This window comes from Rhododendron vialii, chromosome 6a (genome assembly GCF_030253575.1).
Source record: "Rhododendron vialii isolate Sample 1 chromosome 6a, ASM3025357v1".
Classification (NCBI taxonomy): Eukaryota; Viridiplantae; Streptophyta; class Magnoliopsida; order Ericales; family Ericaceae; genus Rhododendron; species Rhododendron vialii.
Window position 1 is genome coordinate 29,600,765 of NC_080562.1, and position 17,846 is coordinate 29,618,610.

General features: G+C 40.6%; 2 protein-coding genes across 4 annotated transcripts in view; both read right to left on the reverse strand.

Moving 5' to 3' along the window:
- Positions 1–41: 41 nt before the first annotated feature.
- Positions 42–10,935, reverse strand: LOC131329562 (uncharacterized). Its single transcript, XM_058362763.1, has 15 exons — positions 9,635–10,935; positions 9,332–9,498; positions 8,685–9,210; positions 8,415–8,575; positions 4,225–4,316; positions 4,110–4,133; positions 3,939–4,016; positions 3,740–3,847; positions 3,517–3,585; positions 2,187–2,252; positions 2,003–2,110; positions 1,544–1,609; positions 1,360–1,467; positions 1,123–1,209; positions 42–324 (listed from the first exon to the last, which is right to left on the reverse strand). Exons 5-14 carry the CDS (start codon positions 4,249–4,251, stop codon positions 1,165–1,167), a joined length of 699 nt encoding a protein of 232 aa, XP_058218746.1. The 5' UTR covers positions 4,252–4,316; positions 8,415–8,575; positions 8,685–9,210; positions 9,332–9,498; positions 9,635–10,935; the 3' UTR covers positions 42–324; positions 1,123–1,164.
- The window catches only part of LOC131329563 (lysM domain receptor-like kinase 3), a 19,300-nt gene continuing 11,085 nt past the window's right edge, over positions 9,632–17,846 (reverse strand). For all 3 annotated transcript variants that reach the window (XM_058362767.1, XM_058362765.1, XM_058362764.1), the window contains one exon: positions 9,632–9,727. The gene's annotated coding sequence lies outside the window, so the exon portion shown is untranslated. The remainder of the gene's footprint in view (positions 9,728–17,846) is intronic.

Here is a 17,846-nt window from a genome sequence, read left to right on the forward strand (position 1 = left end):
CTCCAAAATGTTTTGAGTATCAACTTCTGTGTACCCACCACAATATGTTAAGAGGCAGAGGGGGTGTAGAAAGCAAATGTAGCCTTTCTGTTCCTTGCAGACAACAAGTTCCAAATAAAGGATTCTTTTTAGAAGATCGTACCAACTTTTCGTCCATCCAATGTAAGGTTGAACATTGAGAACATAAAATGTCCATCTTGCCAAGATAATGCCTGCCTAAAATTATATGTATTAAGAGTATGAACTCTTGAACTCGTAGGGATATCTTCAATGTTGACGCCACAAGAAAGATCCTCTTGGAAGATTTGGCTTGTAGGAGTTGACCTACAAATATTGTGATTCACATAACCAGTTTGAAGGTGTTCCGATTGTAAATTTAAGGATATTATCTTAAAAAATTAAGCATGTTTTACCAGTTTCTTTGTGAAGCGGACGGTGTGCTTGGCAAGGACATCAAACATGTGGAACTCTTCCTTGTTCCAAGCAAGTAGGATCCCGGCTCAGTCACTATGTTAGCCAAATTGGTAGAAACAATGTGCGTAAACCCTTTGACACTTTTGTGCAGGCTCAGTCACATTGGTAGAAACTGTTCCTTGTTCCAAGCAAGTAGGATGCCGGCGATTGGCTATGCAAAAAGAGGTTATCTATTGTACCAATTGGAGACATTGTTGCTTTTGTGGAGGGTCTACTCCTAAGCATTGTCCAAGGGGAATCACAATGCATTGTTTTAATCTCTTTTCTCGATCTCGCCGTGCATGTTGGGCTAATGATAACTTCGATATAACATTATCATTGCATGCCTATAATATGAGACTTGTTATGCATGGAAGTTGAATTGAGAGGTCAAAAAAGTTACACCAAGAATCTACAGATTTATTAAGTAAAAGTATATGGTCGATAGATAGAAACAACTATAGATGACTTCCATTGTGATTGATCAAAACGAAAATAAACAACTATAGATGACTTCTATTTGGACAAACATTCAGTAGAGTCTCTAGTATATTGTAAACTTTCCATTCAATTTATGATGGGTTTAGTTGCTAAATCTCTTTAGGCACGGGCAATTCCTAGTATCCCTATGAAAACAAACATCAAAAATTAATGTAAGGAGAGTCATACCAAGGCATTTTCTTTTCCTCTCTTTTCTCGATCTCGTCGCGCCTATTGGGCTAATGTTGCTTTGAATATAACATTATCATTGAGTGCCTATAATATGAGACTTGTTACCAAATCTTAGTGCTAAATGATAGTCCACAAATACAGCAAAACATGATATTCGACAATGTTTTTTTATTTTTTATGGAGTTTACTCACTATATAAAAGACAAACTTCAATAAATTTTTAAAAAGTCACACGGTGGAATTTTCTTGGCCCCTATTTGCATATGGTGCATTCTGTTTTCCCTTTCCAACAAAGGTTCTCTTCAGTTTTTCCACATCTATTGCATCTGCCCTTCTTTTCTTCTATTGATAAATAGGTGACATGGATCAGTAATGTTTAAGAATATGATAAGAAAACAGATTTAGTTGGGAGACATACCTCACAAATACAAATCTCGAGATCATCACGGATTACAACTCCATTTCTGTGATGAAGAAGATCAACCTATGCATGGAAGTTGAATTGAGAGGTCGAACATTCAGTAGAGCCTCTAGTATATTGTAAACTTCGCATCAATTTATGATGGGGTTTACTTGCGAAATGTCTTTAGGCACGAGCAAACATCAAGAATTAATGTAAGAAGAGTCATACCGAGGCATTTTCTTTATCTCTTTTCTTGATCTCATTGTGCCTGTTGGGCTAATGTTTATTTGGATATAACGTTCTCATTGAGTGCCTATAATATGAGACTTGTAATGAAATCTTAGTGCTAAATGATAGTCCACAAATACAGCAAAACATGATATTCAATCATGTTTTTTTATTTGTTATGGAGTTTATTCACTATATATTCTACGAGTCTACGACAAACTTCAATAAATTTTTAAAAAGTCGTACCATGGAATTTTCTTGGCCCCTGTTTGCATATGGTGCATTCTGTTTTCCCTTTCCAATAGAGGTTCCCTTCAGTTTTTCCACATCGATTGCATCTACCCTTCTTTTCTCCTATTGAAAAATAGGTGACATGCATCATAAATGTTTAAAAATATGATAGTAAAACAGATTTAGTTAGGGGACATACCTCACAAATACGAATCTCCAGCTCATCACAGATTACAACTCCATTTCTGTGATGAATAAGATCACCCTATGCATGGAAATTGAATTGAGAGGTCAAAAAAATTACACCAAGAAGGTATGGATTGAAGGAGAAGAGTAAAAGTATAAGGCGGGTAGAATAAACTATAGATAACGTCAAATGTGATATAAATTTGGACAGACATTCAATAGAGTCTCTAGTATAATGTAAACTTCACATTCAACTTCTAATGGGGTTTACTTGCTAAATCTCTTTAGGCACGGCAATTCTTAGTATCTCTCTATGAAAAAAAAAACCATCAAGAAATGTAAGGAGAGTAGTACCGAGGCATTTTCTTTTACTTGTTCGCACATGTAGACTTATGTTTCCCCTTGCCAATAGAGTCTGCCTTAAGTTTTTATGCAACTTTTGCTTCAGCATTTCATTTCTCCTTTAAACAAATAGGTAACATGCATTAAGAAATGTCTAACAAATGGTAAAAAAAAATTGAATCCGGCGGAAGTAGTTCACAAAACTAAACTGATTCAAACTTATACCAACTTTGACAGAGAATCATTAAGGACTCAACTGAATACAACAAAGAGGAAAATCCACTTTGACCCCCTGTGGTATGGGTCATGTGCGGATACAACCCCTATGGTTTAAAAGTGTGCACATAACCTCTTGTGGTTTTAAAATTGTGCGGATAGACCCCCTGCCATCATGTTTTCCGTCCATATTAACGGAGGTGTATCTCACACGCCTCTAGAATGTAATCTGAGTCGTTCATAATGTATTAAATAAACAATAGAATATCTCTGTAAAAATTCATCTTGATCAGGTATCAATAACCCAGTGATCTTGTGGTAAATTCAAATTGGAAAATTTAATTTCATAACAAAATTGATTCGACCATGAACTTTTCATTTTTTGATTGACTTGAATTTTGGCATAGATGTAGTATTCGTCAAACTCTACAATATCAACGGTTTGGATTCAATTTTTGGTATAGGGGATGGTGTGGTTAGATTTAAAAAAGAAAAAGGATCAAGGGAGATGATGAGGGTATATCGGTCTTTTAAAGTTGTGTCCGTTAAAATGGACGGAAAACATGACGGCAGGGGGTCTATCCGCACAATTTTAAAACCACAGGAGGTTATGTGCACACTTTTAAACCATAGGGGGTGTATCCGCACATGGCCCATACCACAGGGGGTCAAAGTGGACTTTCCTCTAAAACAAAACCAAACAACTAAGCAGGGAAAATCTCTATACGGATAATTACAATCTGATTCTTTAATATCAAGCCCAGAGGTACTTATTGTGGGCGTACTTGACAAATACGAAGTTCCAACTCATCGCGGATCACAACTCCACCATTTCTACGTTGACGAAGTTCAACCTACAAAGTGATTTGTGAGAGAGGTTAAAGAAGTTATATGAAAAAAGATGTAGACTAAATGAGAAAAGCATAAAGGGGGCTTGAATTAAAATTTTCACAAATAAATACCATATCCCGAAAGTAAAAGTTGGGTAGAAAAGCCTGAAGACTTGACCAAGGCATTATCTTTCTGCTTATCCGCACCTGTAGCCTTTTGTTTTTCTTTTCCCATACGGTTTGCTTGTAGTTTTTCTGCAACTATAGCTTCAGCCCTTCGTTTTTCCTTTCAACAAACAGATAACATGTACATGGGTAAGGTGGAGAAGAACAATATGAGGAAATGATAAGATAAAAGACTCAATTGGTGGACTTACTTCACGAATACAAATGGCGTTGAATTCTTGCTCATCGTGGATAACAACCCTGACATTGTTTTTTTGGAGGAGTTCAACCTATATATCCAAAGTTATTTGGGAGGGGGAAAAAAGTCAGACGACGAAGATGTAGACTTGCATAAGAAAAGAATTAAGGGAGCCTTCAATTACAGATCTTCGCAAGTGCTTGTCAGCCTGTTCAACATGAGAAAAAGAACAAAGCATATGAGAATTCATAGATAGATACGCCAAGTATGCTTAACTTGTATTGGGACAAACGACTTACTTGACCGAAAATAGTGATGTTATCCATGATTCTAGAGTTAGCTTAGACCTCAATGGATCCTCAATAAGTTGGTACAGGTAGTACTGCAAAACCTGTCAAGTTTCATAATAAAGCCAGCGACGGATTAAAGATACAATAGGTGCACATGCCAATTATAATGTTTTTTTTTTATCGGCAAAGAAAATTTTATTAATCAACGAACCGAAGTTACAAAGATTAATAGGAAACGGGAAAAAAGGCATCACAACCAACGATCTAGATCCCAACTATGTTGGCACCTAGATCGAGGACATTCATATGCCACCCACCACCAAAGGAAGAAGTTGGCGAGAGGCCAACCGAAAACAAAGATCCACAAAAACCATACACAGCAGCAAGAACCCCAAAACACACGGGAATACAAAACTGGTAGATAACCTTGCATGACAAACATGAGCACATTGATGACTTTATGATCTTCACACTACTCCTCACAGCAACTGAACCCCCAGCAGCAAATGACCCTATGGATTCATCATGAATCAAAGAGTTGATCATAGCGGACTTCACCTATTAGAGCAGTACCCAACGATAGAACTATGAGCCATGATTAAAACCAGATATATTAGAGCTGGACCCACTATAGAACTATGAACAAGCAGCTTCAACAGCAGACTTGATAAAAGCAGAGAGAGATAGAGAGGATGCAGAATCAAAGGACAAGAATCCCAATCTTCTATTGCCCCCCAAACACCATGTATGGAAAAAGCTATATCAAAGGAAAAGAAATCCCAAACATCTATAGCATCATCAGTACTAGTTTGAATCTGCCATCATAGCAACCACACCAGGACCACACAATATCAGACTTGATAATAGCAGAAAGGAAGCAATATCAAAGAACAAAAGTCCCAATCCTCTATTGCAAACCTCAAAACATCAGTCATGACTAGAGAAAGCAATATCAAAGATCCTAAAATCCCATCATCTACTGCAGCAAAGGCATAAACATAAAAACTGAAACAATGAACTCCATATTCTGCTAACACCAGCACTCACCCAATCAGCAACAAATCGAAACACCCACAAAACATTACACCACTTGGATTTTACTCACCTTCAGTTTTCTGATCCCTTCAATACCCCTCTTTATGTCTTCCACAGAATTATCTTTAAGGTCATAACAAGCTTTAAGCCACATAGCAATCTTTGTCTTGATGTTATCCACCAGTTTCCCCTCCTCATAAATCTTGTTTCTGAAATAATATGGTTTCTCTCTATCCAAATGGACCAAATGATTGTATAAAAACAAATTTCCCAACATCCTTGCTCCATATATTTAAACTTGTTTAAAAACCACCAACAAAGGAGATCATATGGGTTTGCAAGACAAAAGGGGCATAATCCAAGATCACCATTCTCAGGATCAAGAAAGTTTCTTTTAACAAGTTCAGCTTCTGTAGCAATTTTATCTTGCAATGCCTCTGGTGAAGATAAAATACTTGTTAGTGATGATCTCCTCCACTTTGAAAAAGTTTCTGTTCCAGATTGAGACAATACCCCCCAGATAATCCTTCTGCCCCCACAACTGCAACTTCAAATTCAGCATCATACCACAATCTTTGAACAAGAAATTTGTCAACCGTCTCTAATTTGGATTGTTGGATCAACTCCACTAACTTTCTGGCACTCCTCTTCTTCGTATCACTTGACAAACCCCTGATATTCCACGACACCAGCTTCATTACTCACCTCAACCTCTTCAATTCCTTCTTAAAGCCTGATATCTGTTTTTTTGTTCCTAAATTTTAAATTGAACCATCCTTTCTACCAACTTGTCATCACTTTCATGGTGGATAACCCCCAATTTCTTACTCGTTGCAACTGCTTCCTTAAAGCTCTCGATGATAGCTTGACTTCTGTGAAGAATATCCTCTGAATTAATCGAGCCTGATTGTTCACTTGGGTTGAGAGGCCCCTGGATGATAGCACGATTCTCTTTCCCTGTACCCAATCTGCTGGCCACACCCCCAGAGTCAAGTAGTTCAAACAGTTGTCTTCTCTTTTTAGCTCTAATCTCCTTAGGTTTGGCATTTACTTGAGCATTGGTATCCATTTGCTCATCAGTTACAGCTTCCTGCACTATTTGGACTTCAGGGGTTGGAAGATGACCTCGATCATGAGTGTCATCAGTTTGTTCCAATAGGTGCTCCTCCTGGTCCACTTGTTGATCCTTGATTCCTATTGGTTGGTTGCTATTATCCAGAGTATCACCCACATTAGACTCTTCAAGTTCTTGGACTAAAGGGTTCGAAAAAATAATAGCATTCCTTGGAACAATCACATTTCTTGAGCTACCAACCTTGAGCAGTGAAGCGGTTGGCAAGTCCTCTTTCATAACTGCATTGTCTGCTAACTGTGTATCCACCTCAGCCAATTTTGATTGGTCCAGATCTTCTCTGACCGCCAAGTCGTCTTCATTTCCGGAGACCACAATACTGGACTTAGGTTTTGTCACCGGAGTAGAAATGTGGCTTTTGATCCAATCACGTATATGTTTCTCATTGAAAGGATCATCACAATCCTCTTCCCAAACCCTTACACTGTAATTTCTACCTCTTACAGTAATATTGATCCATTCATCAATACAATCAATATTCTCCGTTGTAATCATCATTCTCCCCCCATCATAGGATTCCTCTATCATCGTCTCCCGATCAAGTGTAATAAAATCTCCCCAAATTTCTCTGATACGTTTAAATCTGGACAAGTTCCAAAACTTTAGTGGGATACGTCTACATTTGAGCCACACTAGTCTTGATTTCCCACTAGGTTCCCCATTCCATGGTTTGAGAGATTTGAACCAACCCAAGATCTTAGGGTTTGTTAAAGCCTCTAATCTATCTTCTTTGGACTGGAAGGTAACGATTAAGACCATCCCACCCAGCGATTTGACTGAAACATCTTGAAAATTAAGATCCTCAAAAGCCTGCTGTACTATTTTAGTCGTAGTGATTTCTAAAAGCCTAGCAATAGCACTCATCATCAACCAACCCGAGGCAGTAGGTTGAAGATTTAATGTAACCCTTTTCTCCTTACAATTCTCCTGATTAGGGATCATGCTAGAAACAGTATGGAAATTAGGTTGAGGAACTGAGGTAGACCTTGGCTTAGCTCTTGATGGCCCGAAATTGAGAAAACTTAGCTCTTTGATCCCTAGCATCATCTCAGATCTGAAAACCAGTACGAACTCACATAGATCCGCTACAATTGATTCCACTGTCATACCTGGCCATTTCCACGATAATAATCCGGCTACCAAAACGTAGCCCATTTGCATTGGCCACAGCTAAACTAACATCTCTCCAATTCCAATATCTAACGAACCCAAATCTGTTCCCCGTTCTCCTGCTCCTTCTGTGTGGTAAGATCGCCTCGTCAATGACACCGTATTGAGAGAATACCAATTTGAAACAGGTTACCCCGCAGCTGTTGGGTAGATTGTCAACATAAACTGTGAACTCACTGTGGCCATAACTCCGATGGGCTGACGGAAGTTGCCAAGGAAACCAACTCTCTCTCTCTCTCACTCCCCACATTGTGTTTGTTACTGCTCTTGACAAGTCACAACTACTGCCCTTACTACCTCTACTTATCATTGTAAGAAGGAAAAAAAAAAGGTTTGATTGGCAACTATTATCAATTTAAAATCTTCTCTAGGGCATGTTAAAGTAAGGTAAGACTATAAGTCAATTGAAAAATCACTACTTATTCATGAGTAGGCCAATTATGGAGAAAAATCATCACTGACATTAGGGAAATAATGATTTTGGAACCCAACAGTTCAACTAATTGTGGGTGTCTAGAAGAATATATAAAGATTAACCAACAGTTGAGACTCTAAACATTAACGTAAGGTACACATAGTTGATTATCTAAAAAGCTTACAGCTAGGGGAATTTAGAAAAAGATACACGTAAGGTACACATAGTATTGGACTGCAAAGCAAACAAGGTATATGATTAGATACACTGACTTCGAAAGTAGTAGTTTAGCAGGCAATAAAGTAATCCACAAATGCTGTCGTTGTTGGTCTACCATTTGTTCGCTAATATAGAATTTACATATCTAACCATTAACCACAAACTCTACTTCATATATTACCACAGAAACAAAACTTCTTCAAATGATAAAGCCACTCAAAAATTTACCTTATCAAAAAGGCTCATATCAGTTTTAGCATCTTTTTTAGGTTTTTCCGACTCTGCAGAAACTACAAAAGGGGAGTCTTGAAACAGATCTTCAATACCAGAAGAAGAATGCGTCTTCTTAGCATCTGGTTCTGTAGAGCCAGTTTTATCAGCTGCTGATCCTTCAGCAGCCGCTGCAAAGGGTCAAGAGCCAGGATTAACAATCAATGTACATAAGGTCACAGCAAAAGTAAAAACAATCTTGTTCAAATGAAGCAAACAGAGACTTACATTGGAAACCTGCCCATGCATTATCATCAGCAGAGGCAGTCTCTGAGCTATTTACACTAGGACGATCCATTGAAAGCATGTTGAAGTAGCAGTAGTAAAATAACCTTTCGAGGCAAGAGACAGCTGGACTACATTCTACCGCCTGCTTTGTTGATTCAGAAGACGCCACTATTGGTTCCGACTTCTTCTCAGTGATCTGTTGAGCCTCTGGCAGTGGAACACGAACAATAAAAGATCGTATTCAACATACTGGTTCAGGTCCTTTAGAGGGTACACGTATACTAATCCTCGTAGTAGCCGGAATGCTGTGCCTTGTACGATGTTTTTGAAAGTTTTTTTCCATTCCTCAGATGAATTTTCAGAATTGCTACCATGGTGATGTCCGCTCCTATCCCCAGGTATCCACCGCTGCACAGAAGACTCATCTTCCAGAGGTCTAGAAGGTGACTTCGTGGTGTAGTCTTTAGGAACCAATATTTTATCTTCATACCTTAATTAAAACATTACAGGACTTTTCCACTTAACGCTGAACAGTTATAATAAGACAACAGCAATTTATTATTTATTTTTTTGGTCATACGGAAATATGAAATATATGTCTTTTGCCAAGGTGAATAATGTAATAGAAGGTTAAAAAAAAAACATACTTAGCACGAGCTCTGCTTCCCAATAGCTATTTGACTTCTCATTCCCCATTGCTGCATATGGGAATCATACTATCAACAACCGCTATTTTTTCCTAATCTTGGACCGACATTGAACAAAAGAGTTGAGCTCGTGTATTCAAGAGAAGCTCACACTGAATAAATGCAACCTGTTCAGAAAGCCATGTGTCCAGGGTAGCAGATCTCACATGTGAAAGAAACCATTAATAAAGATGCATTAAATGGCTTTTAAGGGCCCCAACTGAAAGACAAATTTCTCAATGGTATCAATGCACAAACTATCACCTTCAATATGTGGACTCCAAGACTTCTGTGGATTCCAGAACATTGCATGCATATGAAGATGCCAAGATTAACACTAGCCCACCGTGGACCCCCCTGCATAAAAAATGAGTCAATACAATACTCAAAAATCAAAATAGATAGCAGTTATTTTCAATCAATAGCATGTAGATACTTCACAGGTAAGGAATTGACACCAGACAACAGGTCATAGTTCTTTATATTCTAAGTATAGTTTCCAGCCTAGTATTTGTGATTCTTCTGCTCGTATTGCAAGACGTAAGTGGTTTCACACGCCTACATGAGACGAACAACGGGGTTCAGACCGGGAGCTAATCTTGGTTCTTCCATACATAATACTGGCATAATTTTGCTATCAATTTCGTCATTTTTCATAGTTTCCAGAAACTTGCATTTGCAGTCAGCACATTCCTTGTTCTCTGGCAATTTAAGAAGCCCTTCCGGTATCTGAGGATGACAAAAAATAAAAAAACAGAGTCAATTGGTCAAATGTACATAAATTAAAGGCTACATGCTATGGAGAAAGAATGGCAAGTTGGAAACAATAGAAATTATGTTTCTTAAAGGAGGCAGGGGCCTTCAATCACAACGAACCAATCAGAAGGGCCAAGGCCTCCAATATTATATATCCAAAGGCCAAAAACAGGCATGAGAAAAGAACAACAAAAGGTAACTACCAATATAGAACCGAACCAACAATTTGTGCAACAATAAATGAAAATCTTTCTTTACTTTCTATTGTTTGTGAAGGCCCTCTGGGAATTAGTTAGGAATTTGCAGAAATTTGCAGAAAAAGACAGTGTTCAAGAGTCAAAGTCCTTCGCAGACGCATCGAATTCAGCACCAACAATACTGGACTATGGCATCCATAATAGCCTGACTTCCTCACCAGCATACAGCAACTTAGGGTCCTACACTACCAGCTAAGATTTTGAATACTTCCTTTGTTTATGCTAACTCACTCTTTTTTCTATACCCTCTGAGAGCATCCAAGTTGCATTTCTAGATTCAGAACGAAGTGAAGCGCAGGGATTCAAACCACTGGAGAATAGAAACTGATAGCATTTATGGAAGGCAATAGAATCAACAGACGGGCGGTGGTGATAATCATGCAAAGGCTGCAGCAGCAGTAAAGGAGTAAGGCACGGGCATAACTTTCTGTCTCAAAAAAAGGATGGGAGACTAAGAGAGAACGTGTCCAACAAATGTTGTGCATACGCCTCCGTGACATCAGCATGATAGCGCATCAAGAATAGCATTTTCTGCCTCCCTGGTGAAGTTTGGATAGGGGTGCTTTGACCAGATGTAGCAGGTGCCTCCCAAAGAAAGCGAATCCCTTCTGGTGGGGCAGATAAAACGCTAATAGCCTGATGTCAGCTTCTATGGCAAAAGCTTTTTTGAAACTATATCCATAGCCTCCCATTTGCCAGCTGAGTCCGTTGGATAGTTTGGATCACCCCGAATTCGATTTCTCATGTGAGACGGAGGTAGACGATATAATCAAGGACGGCTGCACTCTCATTCTTTCATTGGTCTTTGAGCGGCAGGTGAACTGCTGTATTAGATTTCGCCTCCGCTCTATTGAAATGAATGCATTCCTATGGCGGTCACCGCTCCACCCACTCGGGGCCTATATATATAAAGGGAGAGGAAAGGTACACTAGTGCTTTATTTTCCTAGTTTTTGTGGAAAACTTTGACTCCTGCTTCTCTCTCACCGTTACTACGAACTACCGCATCTTCGTTTCACTCCGACTTGGTCGTTTCTTCTATTTGTATTTACTGCAACGAATTGACTTACTTGTTGTATCCGTAACTATCGCATCTCTGTGCCTATCAGCACTACGATTTTCTTTGGTGCATTAAGTCAGTTACGGAGTGAAACAGTGTTAAATTAGGCCTGCATGCCGCCACCATATGAGAGTGTCTTGTTGGACCATGATTGAATCCTTCCAAGGATCTTCTCTTTCAACCGAGCACAGCCTTTTCAATGCATTGTACCGGGCACTACGGTGAGACGTGAAAAGACCCGATCTCCCTGCGCATCTTTCACACAGCCAGCCTATTTCTTTCTATTCAAAAAGGATCGACGAAGGGCGATATACGCGCACATCTAAGGTGCGCCCAAGACTTGGCAGGGATCGAGAGAATTTAGGAATGCAGTCACGTGCCTTACAACATTAGGGCTTCTAGACTGGCTATTGAAAGGTACGAATTCAGAAGCCGAGAGCAGCAAAGATGGCAATTCCAGCAAAGGAAGGGAACTCGTACCCGTGCTCGAGTCAATTAGGCTGCTGTTTAGCTACTTGTATCGATTTGCCACAGTGTGGTTAGATACAATGCACTGGCAGCCTCAGTTTGGCAGGATGGGAATGAAGGTTGAGGGACGAGGGCTGCCACCAGCTCTGTTCACAACCAGGAAGGGTAATGGTGAACAGCAGCAGGGAACGGCGAATTTGCTAAACAGCGGCCCTTATCTGACCCCTTAAAGAGCTTCCGAAGTCCTAGAAACAAGGGTAGACATTACTGAACTTTTCGAAGAATGAAGCAAGAGTTGATACGGTGCTTGCTTCTACCGATCCACCAGCACCTGCAAACTTGTAACACTAATAGAATACCGTGCAAAATGCGACTGCAATCGCCTTGATTCCTGCGTACTTTCCCCTATGGACTTAGAGTCTCTATCTAAACACAGACCCTAAAGTATAGTTCCCCCGGATAGCCAGATCCGGACCCAAGTTATTAATATCAAATGCGTTTATATTGCCATTTAGTGACCCTAGTAGATGGATAAGACCTCGCGCATTCCGCTCCATCAGAAATCCTGTAGAGAATGTGCAACAATGAGCCTTCTCCCTCTAAACCTAATGGCCAAACGATGAAGACTCGAACCGAACTCGCCCTGGGCGCTACGGTTCACCTGGGTGCTCACTTAGAAGCAAGAGAGGTAAGAGTCCACCTACAGGAAGGTTCCTCGAACCCGCTTATTCCGACACCCTGGTACTAGAGTAGGTAAGCCCGCTACCCCCTACATTGAGGTAATCCCGATTGTCTTACTGATTCTCTTACCAAGACTTTTTTTTGTCCGTTGATCGAAACCCCTAAATCGGCAAGGGCTTGCTCGTACACCTTAGCTACCGCCTCATTGGAGATAATCACGTCGTTGCCTAGCACTGCATAACTTTAAAAGCAGCCGGGAAGATGATTTTGCAAGCAGGCCACCCCCTTTCAACTCCACGGAACATCTTATTCCTACTCCTCTTGAGCTGTATGTTGTAATAAGTCAATATCTCAAAAGCCATAGAAGACTTCCGCTTAATGGAGCTCCTTTACTTGAACTGTGGAGGATGTGCGTGGCATTATTAGCTAGCTGGCGGAAATTCCTCAAGAGTGAGAAATGAGCCTTTAGGTGCCTTTGCTGCTCTCACCTCTCTGAATTACCTGCATGTGAAGCTTGTTCTTTCGAACAATTAGTCATTTTTGATCGAGAAGGTGAAGAAGTAGGAACTGGTGAATAAGAACCAGTCCCGAGTGGTCTAATATCACATCCTTGATGTCATATCCATCTATCTTATCTTTGTTAGGATTGGTTGCCTTTTCCCTTTCGTTTGTCGTTTATCCTTCATTTGGTAAGTAGATCGGGCCTAATGGAATGCACGCATTAATAATCTATGATGATCTTAGTAAACAGGCCGTGGCATATCGACAAATGTCATTATTGTTACGCCGACCACCAGGCCGTGAGGCTTCTTTTGCTAGCGTCAATGGTCTCTCCTGAGTGAAGTAGCTAACTGAATAGGGCAGCTATCGAAGAGCGTAGAAGATGAATCTCTTTCCTAATCTTGTGCAACAAATTCAGAACTATTCTTAGCTCCTATGCTAAGAAACCGAGTTCTTTTGAGGGGTCATTTCAAATCCCATACTTGCTTACTCCATGATCCCTATGCCTAACAGTATTCCAGGCGGATTGAAACGAAAATTTTCCGTGCAACCATAGCCTTTCATCAGGCGTATAGGAGCTAGGAATAGTTCCGAATTTGTTGCACAAGTACTACTTACTCTCCAGCCGGTCCTTCTTCGGCCACTTCTTTGAACAATTATGAAAGAGCTGGAAGGCCTTCTCCTAGCCTGTAAATCGGAAGACCTAGACCATACCAACTCACTTCAGACTCACTTTCCAGCTCACAATTGAGAAAGTGTTCAACTTCTTTTTCTTTCTTTGAGACTCTGGGACAGGGACTCAGAGGGAGAAAATGTGTGACTTGCCAACTAAGCATACGTTTATTACCAGATTCGATAACAGCGATTCCACTTTCTGAATAGCTCTGACCAGGAGGTATCACATCTACAGACATTAGCCCCAAATGATTGCTCGCATTGGCTTTGCCAACACAACATTAGGGCAGTCCCCTTCATTCTATGCTGACCCAGGCCCGGGCTGGTTTTTTGGGAAGCCTGTTCCCACCGCGCTCAGGAGACATCGTCAGAGAACAATGTCAAGGACAGGGTGAGAACCTTTCGTTGGTTACACCTTTTAAGTGTTGGTTCTTCCATATTTAGATATGGAGATAGATCAAGATAGAGATCATCGAAAGATAGATCTATTGATAAATGGGAAGACCAACCGGTAAAGCCATTGGCTAAGACACGTCTTCTTGCTTGAATTGAATTCCATCCTGAAAGTAAGTCAAAGTCTTTGGCACTTGACCATGCTTATGATTTTTTCGACTTTCTTTAGTTTAGTGATTGCTATCTGATAGAGTCTAAGCCCGTAAGCCGTACCCTATGAGGTCTCTGACCGATGACTCTTTGACTGGTGTGTCTAGTCAAGCTCAAAAGAAGAGTGAGTCAATCAAGGCCTAGAAAGCTCCCCACCAAAGTGAGTGACTTCAGACCCATTTCTTGGTGCAATACCTTATACAAGGGCATTACTAAATTGATTGCTAATCGAATCAAACATGCCCTTCCTATCCACGGGGATACCTATCTATATGGAGAGAGATCTATCTATGAATCGATCTAGACTATCCTCTATCCGGAGAGAAATGTCCCTATGAGCAATTACGCCGATCTTTATATTCCTTCACTTTGTCAGAGTCATGTTCCAACAACGTGTCAAAATACACGGCGCTAATAATGGGAATGGAACTAGCTCGTGACGGTTCCACCTACGCAAAACTAAGAGGGGATGCCGCCTACTACTAAAATCCCGTTTTTTGACTTGATCTCACCAATGAGGGTAACAAAGTTCTGTTCCGTGGAAGGAATCTTAGTTTTGTGAAAAGAAGAATCTGAAGATTCTACCAAGGTTAGGAGGGGAGATAGTAAGATGACTTGAGGCTACTAGTAAGCCCGAGATAAAGTCAAACTTAGCTAAAGCGACAAACGAAAGCAAGTTCACACGATTAAGCATTGAATTCTGATGCGTATCGTGGAAGTAGACGAGTCAAAGACGATCTTGACAAGAATAGAGTCAGTCCTCCTTTCTATCAATGGGTGCTCATTGCTCTTCTTCTTATTTTACTTCGTTCCGCGCTACACTAGCCTCTACTTCGTCAATCTAAATATCGTATGTATAGGGAACGAAATGCTACCATTTAGCTCCAAGAAATGAGATTAGGGCCCAAGAACAAGCAATAGCCAGAGGTTGAACGTCGCGTATCTGGACAACCCACCCAATCAGCATCAGAGAAAGCAGGTAGGACTAAAGTACCGTTGGACGGTCGAAAAACGAAACCAAGATCAAGAGTGCCTTTGAGGTAGCGCAAAATGCGTTTGACAGCAGCAAGATGAGTGGTGCCAGGGCTGAGCGGAAGAGTCTTTGGATATGCGGGTTTTTGGTCCCGCCGTCGGTTCCTATATCCTCTGAAGCATTCTCCAGAGGAGACCCCTCTTCCGTAGGAATCGATTCCGAAACAAAGCCGGAAAAGCAGGACTACTGCTACGACTACATGCGCATCTAGCGCAGTGGATTACTTCATCAAGACCATAAATAGTATAAGTTCAGCACCACTCAATAGAAAGCTCCTTTCTTTTTTGTAGGGTCTTAAAGATACCGGGCAACCAGGGTAGGCTAATTCTGCACAATACCACACCAACATGTGATAAAGCAAAGAGCGGCCAAGAGGAATAATACCCTAAAGGTTGACCAGCCACAAAACACACGCTCCGTGGTTTCCGAGAGGGAACCATGAAAACTTTGTGACCAAGTGTTGTGTTAACAATAGAACCCGTAGGATTATGGCCTAACCAATATTCAACTATACTAAATAAATAATACAGTGGCCATCGGTCAGTAGCTGACTTGAGGTCAAAGTTGTTCCTAGGAAAGATTATGGTTCTCGAATATCCAATCAATTAATCCCCCAAACCAATCAAACCGGAGAAGCTTAAGCGGAAATGAAAGAGTAGGGTGAGGGAAAAGGGGGGAAGCCTCTAAATGGAAGGCTTCGCTCGCTCTACTTGGCCTTTGCCATAACTGTATGGAGAATGTGGAAGCTAAGAAAGTTAGGCATGACAATGCCAAGGTTGATACCAGGCGCTGTGTGATGCAAATCCGAGCGGACTTAATGGAGTTAATTATACTTTTTCGTCCGTCGATGTCCCGGCGACCTGAAGATGCTAAACTTGCTCAAACTCTTGGTGTCATGGGTAAAGAAATAGAAAATCACTCTTGTATGGCCATTCCCTTCAAGATACTGGTTTGTTATCAATTTGGATGGAGCCGCTATTGGTAAATCCGGATCAAGCCGGTACTGGTTTTGCTAATCAGAACTCTCAGGGTCAAGTTATTGCCCGTGCAAGCTCACAGCAACAAAACAAAGAATTGGTGTGGGTTCCAGTCATTGATTGAAGGATTATCTATATGTGCTACCCTCATTGTGTCGGTATGTTATGATTGTTGGCAGAGCTTGAAGAGTGAAGCGAGCCGCGCTAGCCTATTATGTTTTTCAGAAGCAAGCTACGGTCTAACCCCTAACCTAGGTTGGGGCGAAAACTCCAAAACTCGGGTTCCTTTCTCTAATAATAAGGTAAGCTTTCAAGCCCCTTTACTTTCTTTAGTAAAGGACGCAGTGAACTGTAATTGTGAAAAGGTTGGAAGACCTGGCCAAAGAAGGTGATAGCCCTGTAGATTCATTCCCATGGTTTGATCCTTCCCAGACCTAGAAACGAGAGCATGCCCATCAAACTGAAAGAATTGAGAAATAGGAGGGGGGCTAAGCCCAAATAGCTTCCTCAAGAGCATGATGTAGCGACTTACTATGCGAGTTAGATTGGTCAAGTTTGATGTAGATATACTCACCCTCTTCTCTGTCATAAAGTCACTTATAATTAATGGTTATTCACTTCAGATGTGGTGGATGAACCCTGATCGATGTGGTTCAGGCCCCTATGAGAACTAGCGAAGCTATTGGTGGATAAAGATTCCTTCTCTTTAACTACGTAACTAACATAAACCTCGCATGTGGGGGATAATCGCACTAGTATATCCCTCCGAGTGGGACAAGGATTCCTAAGGCTCACTTTTTTCTTTATGAAATTCTCGTCCTATTTCCGAAACAAAGTTGCGACTTGTAAAAATCTAACGGCGACAACCATTAGCCTAAGTTTACCAACAAGTCAACAGGAAAAAAAAAAACAGCTTAAAAATAGGCCATTGAAAACTTTCAGGTTTGAATCAAGCCCTATGCCTCAGTTTTCTTCCTTTTATTTTCCTTGGCTTGCCTCACCCCTTCTATCCAACATTTTACTCGTTAAATAAGAAACACAAAAATGAGCGTCAAGTAGAACCATACCACAAAATATAGAGCCAAACCACCATAAGAGATTAGCAAAAGAGAAGCAACTCAATTATGATGGGGAAAGGGTAAGACACGGGAGAACTTATGGTGGAAGTGAGTGTCATTGGCGTATAAACTACATGTAGAGGTTTATCACAAAAACCTGAAACATGAAATGAATTTTAGATCCCTATGAACTTGTAGCATCTTGAATTGAAGTTAGGAGAGAGGGGAAGAGAGGGAAGGGAGATCTTGGAAAGAAAGTGAAAAAAGAAGGGTCTTGGTCAGAGAGAGCTTTATGTCAAAATGAGTGAGTTTTAGGTGACATTGAAGTGGGATGAGGAATTGTTTTCAGTAGTTGGATGAGAGAAGAGCAATTCATTGGATAGGAATCATTTTAGCCATTAGGAGAAG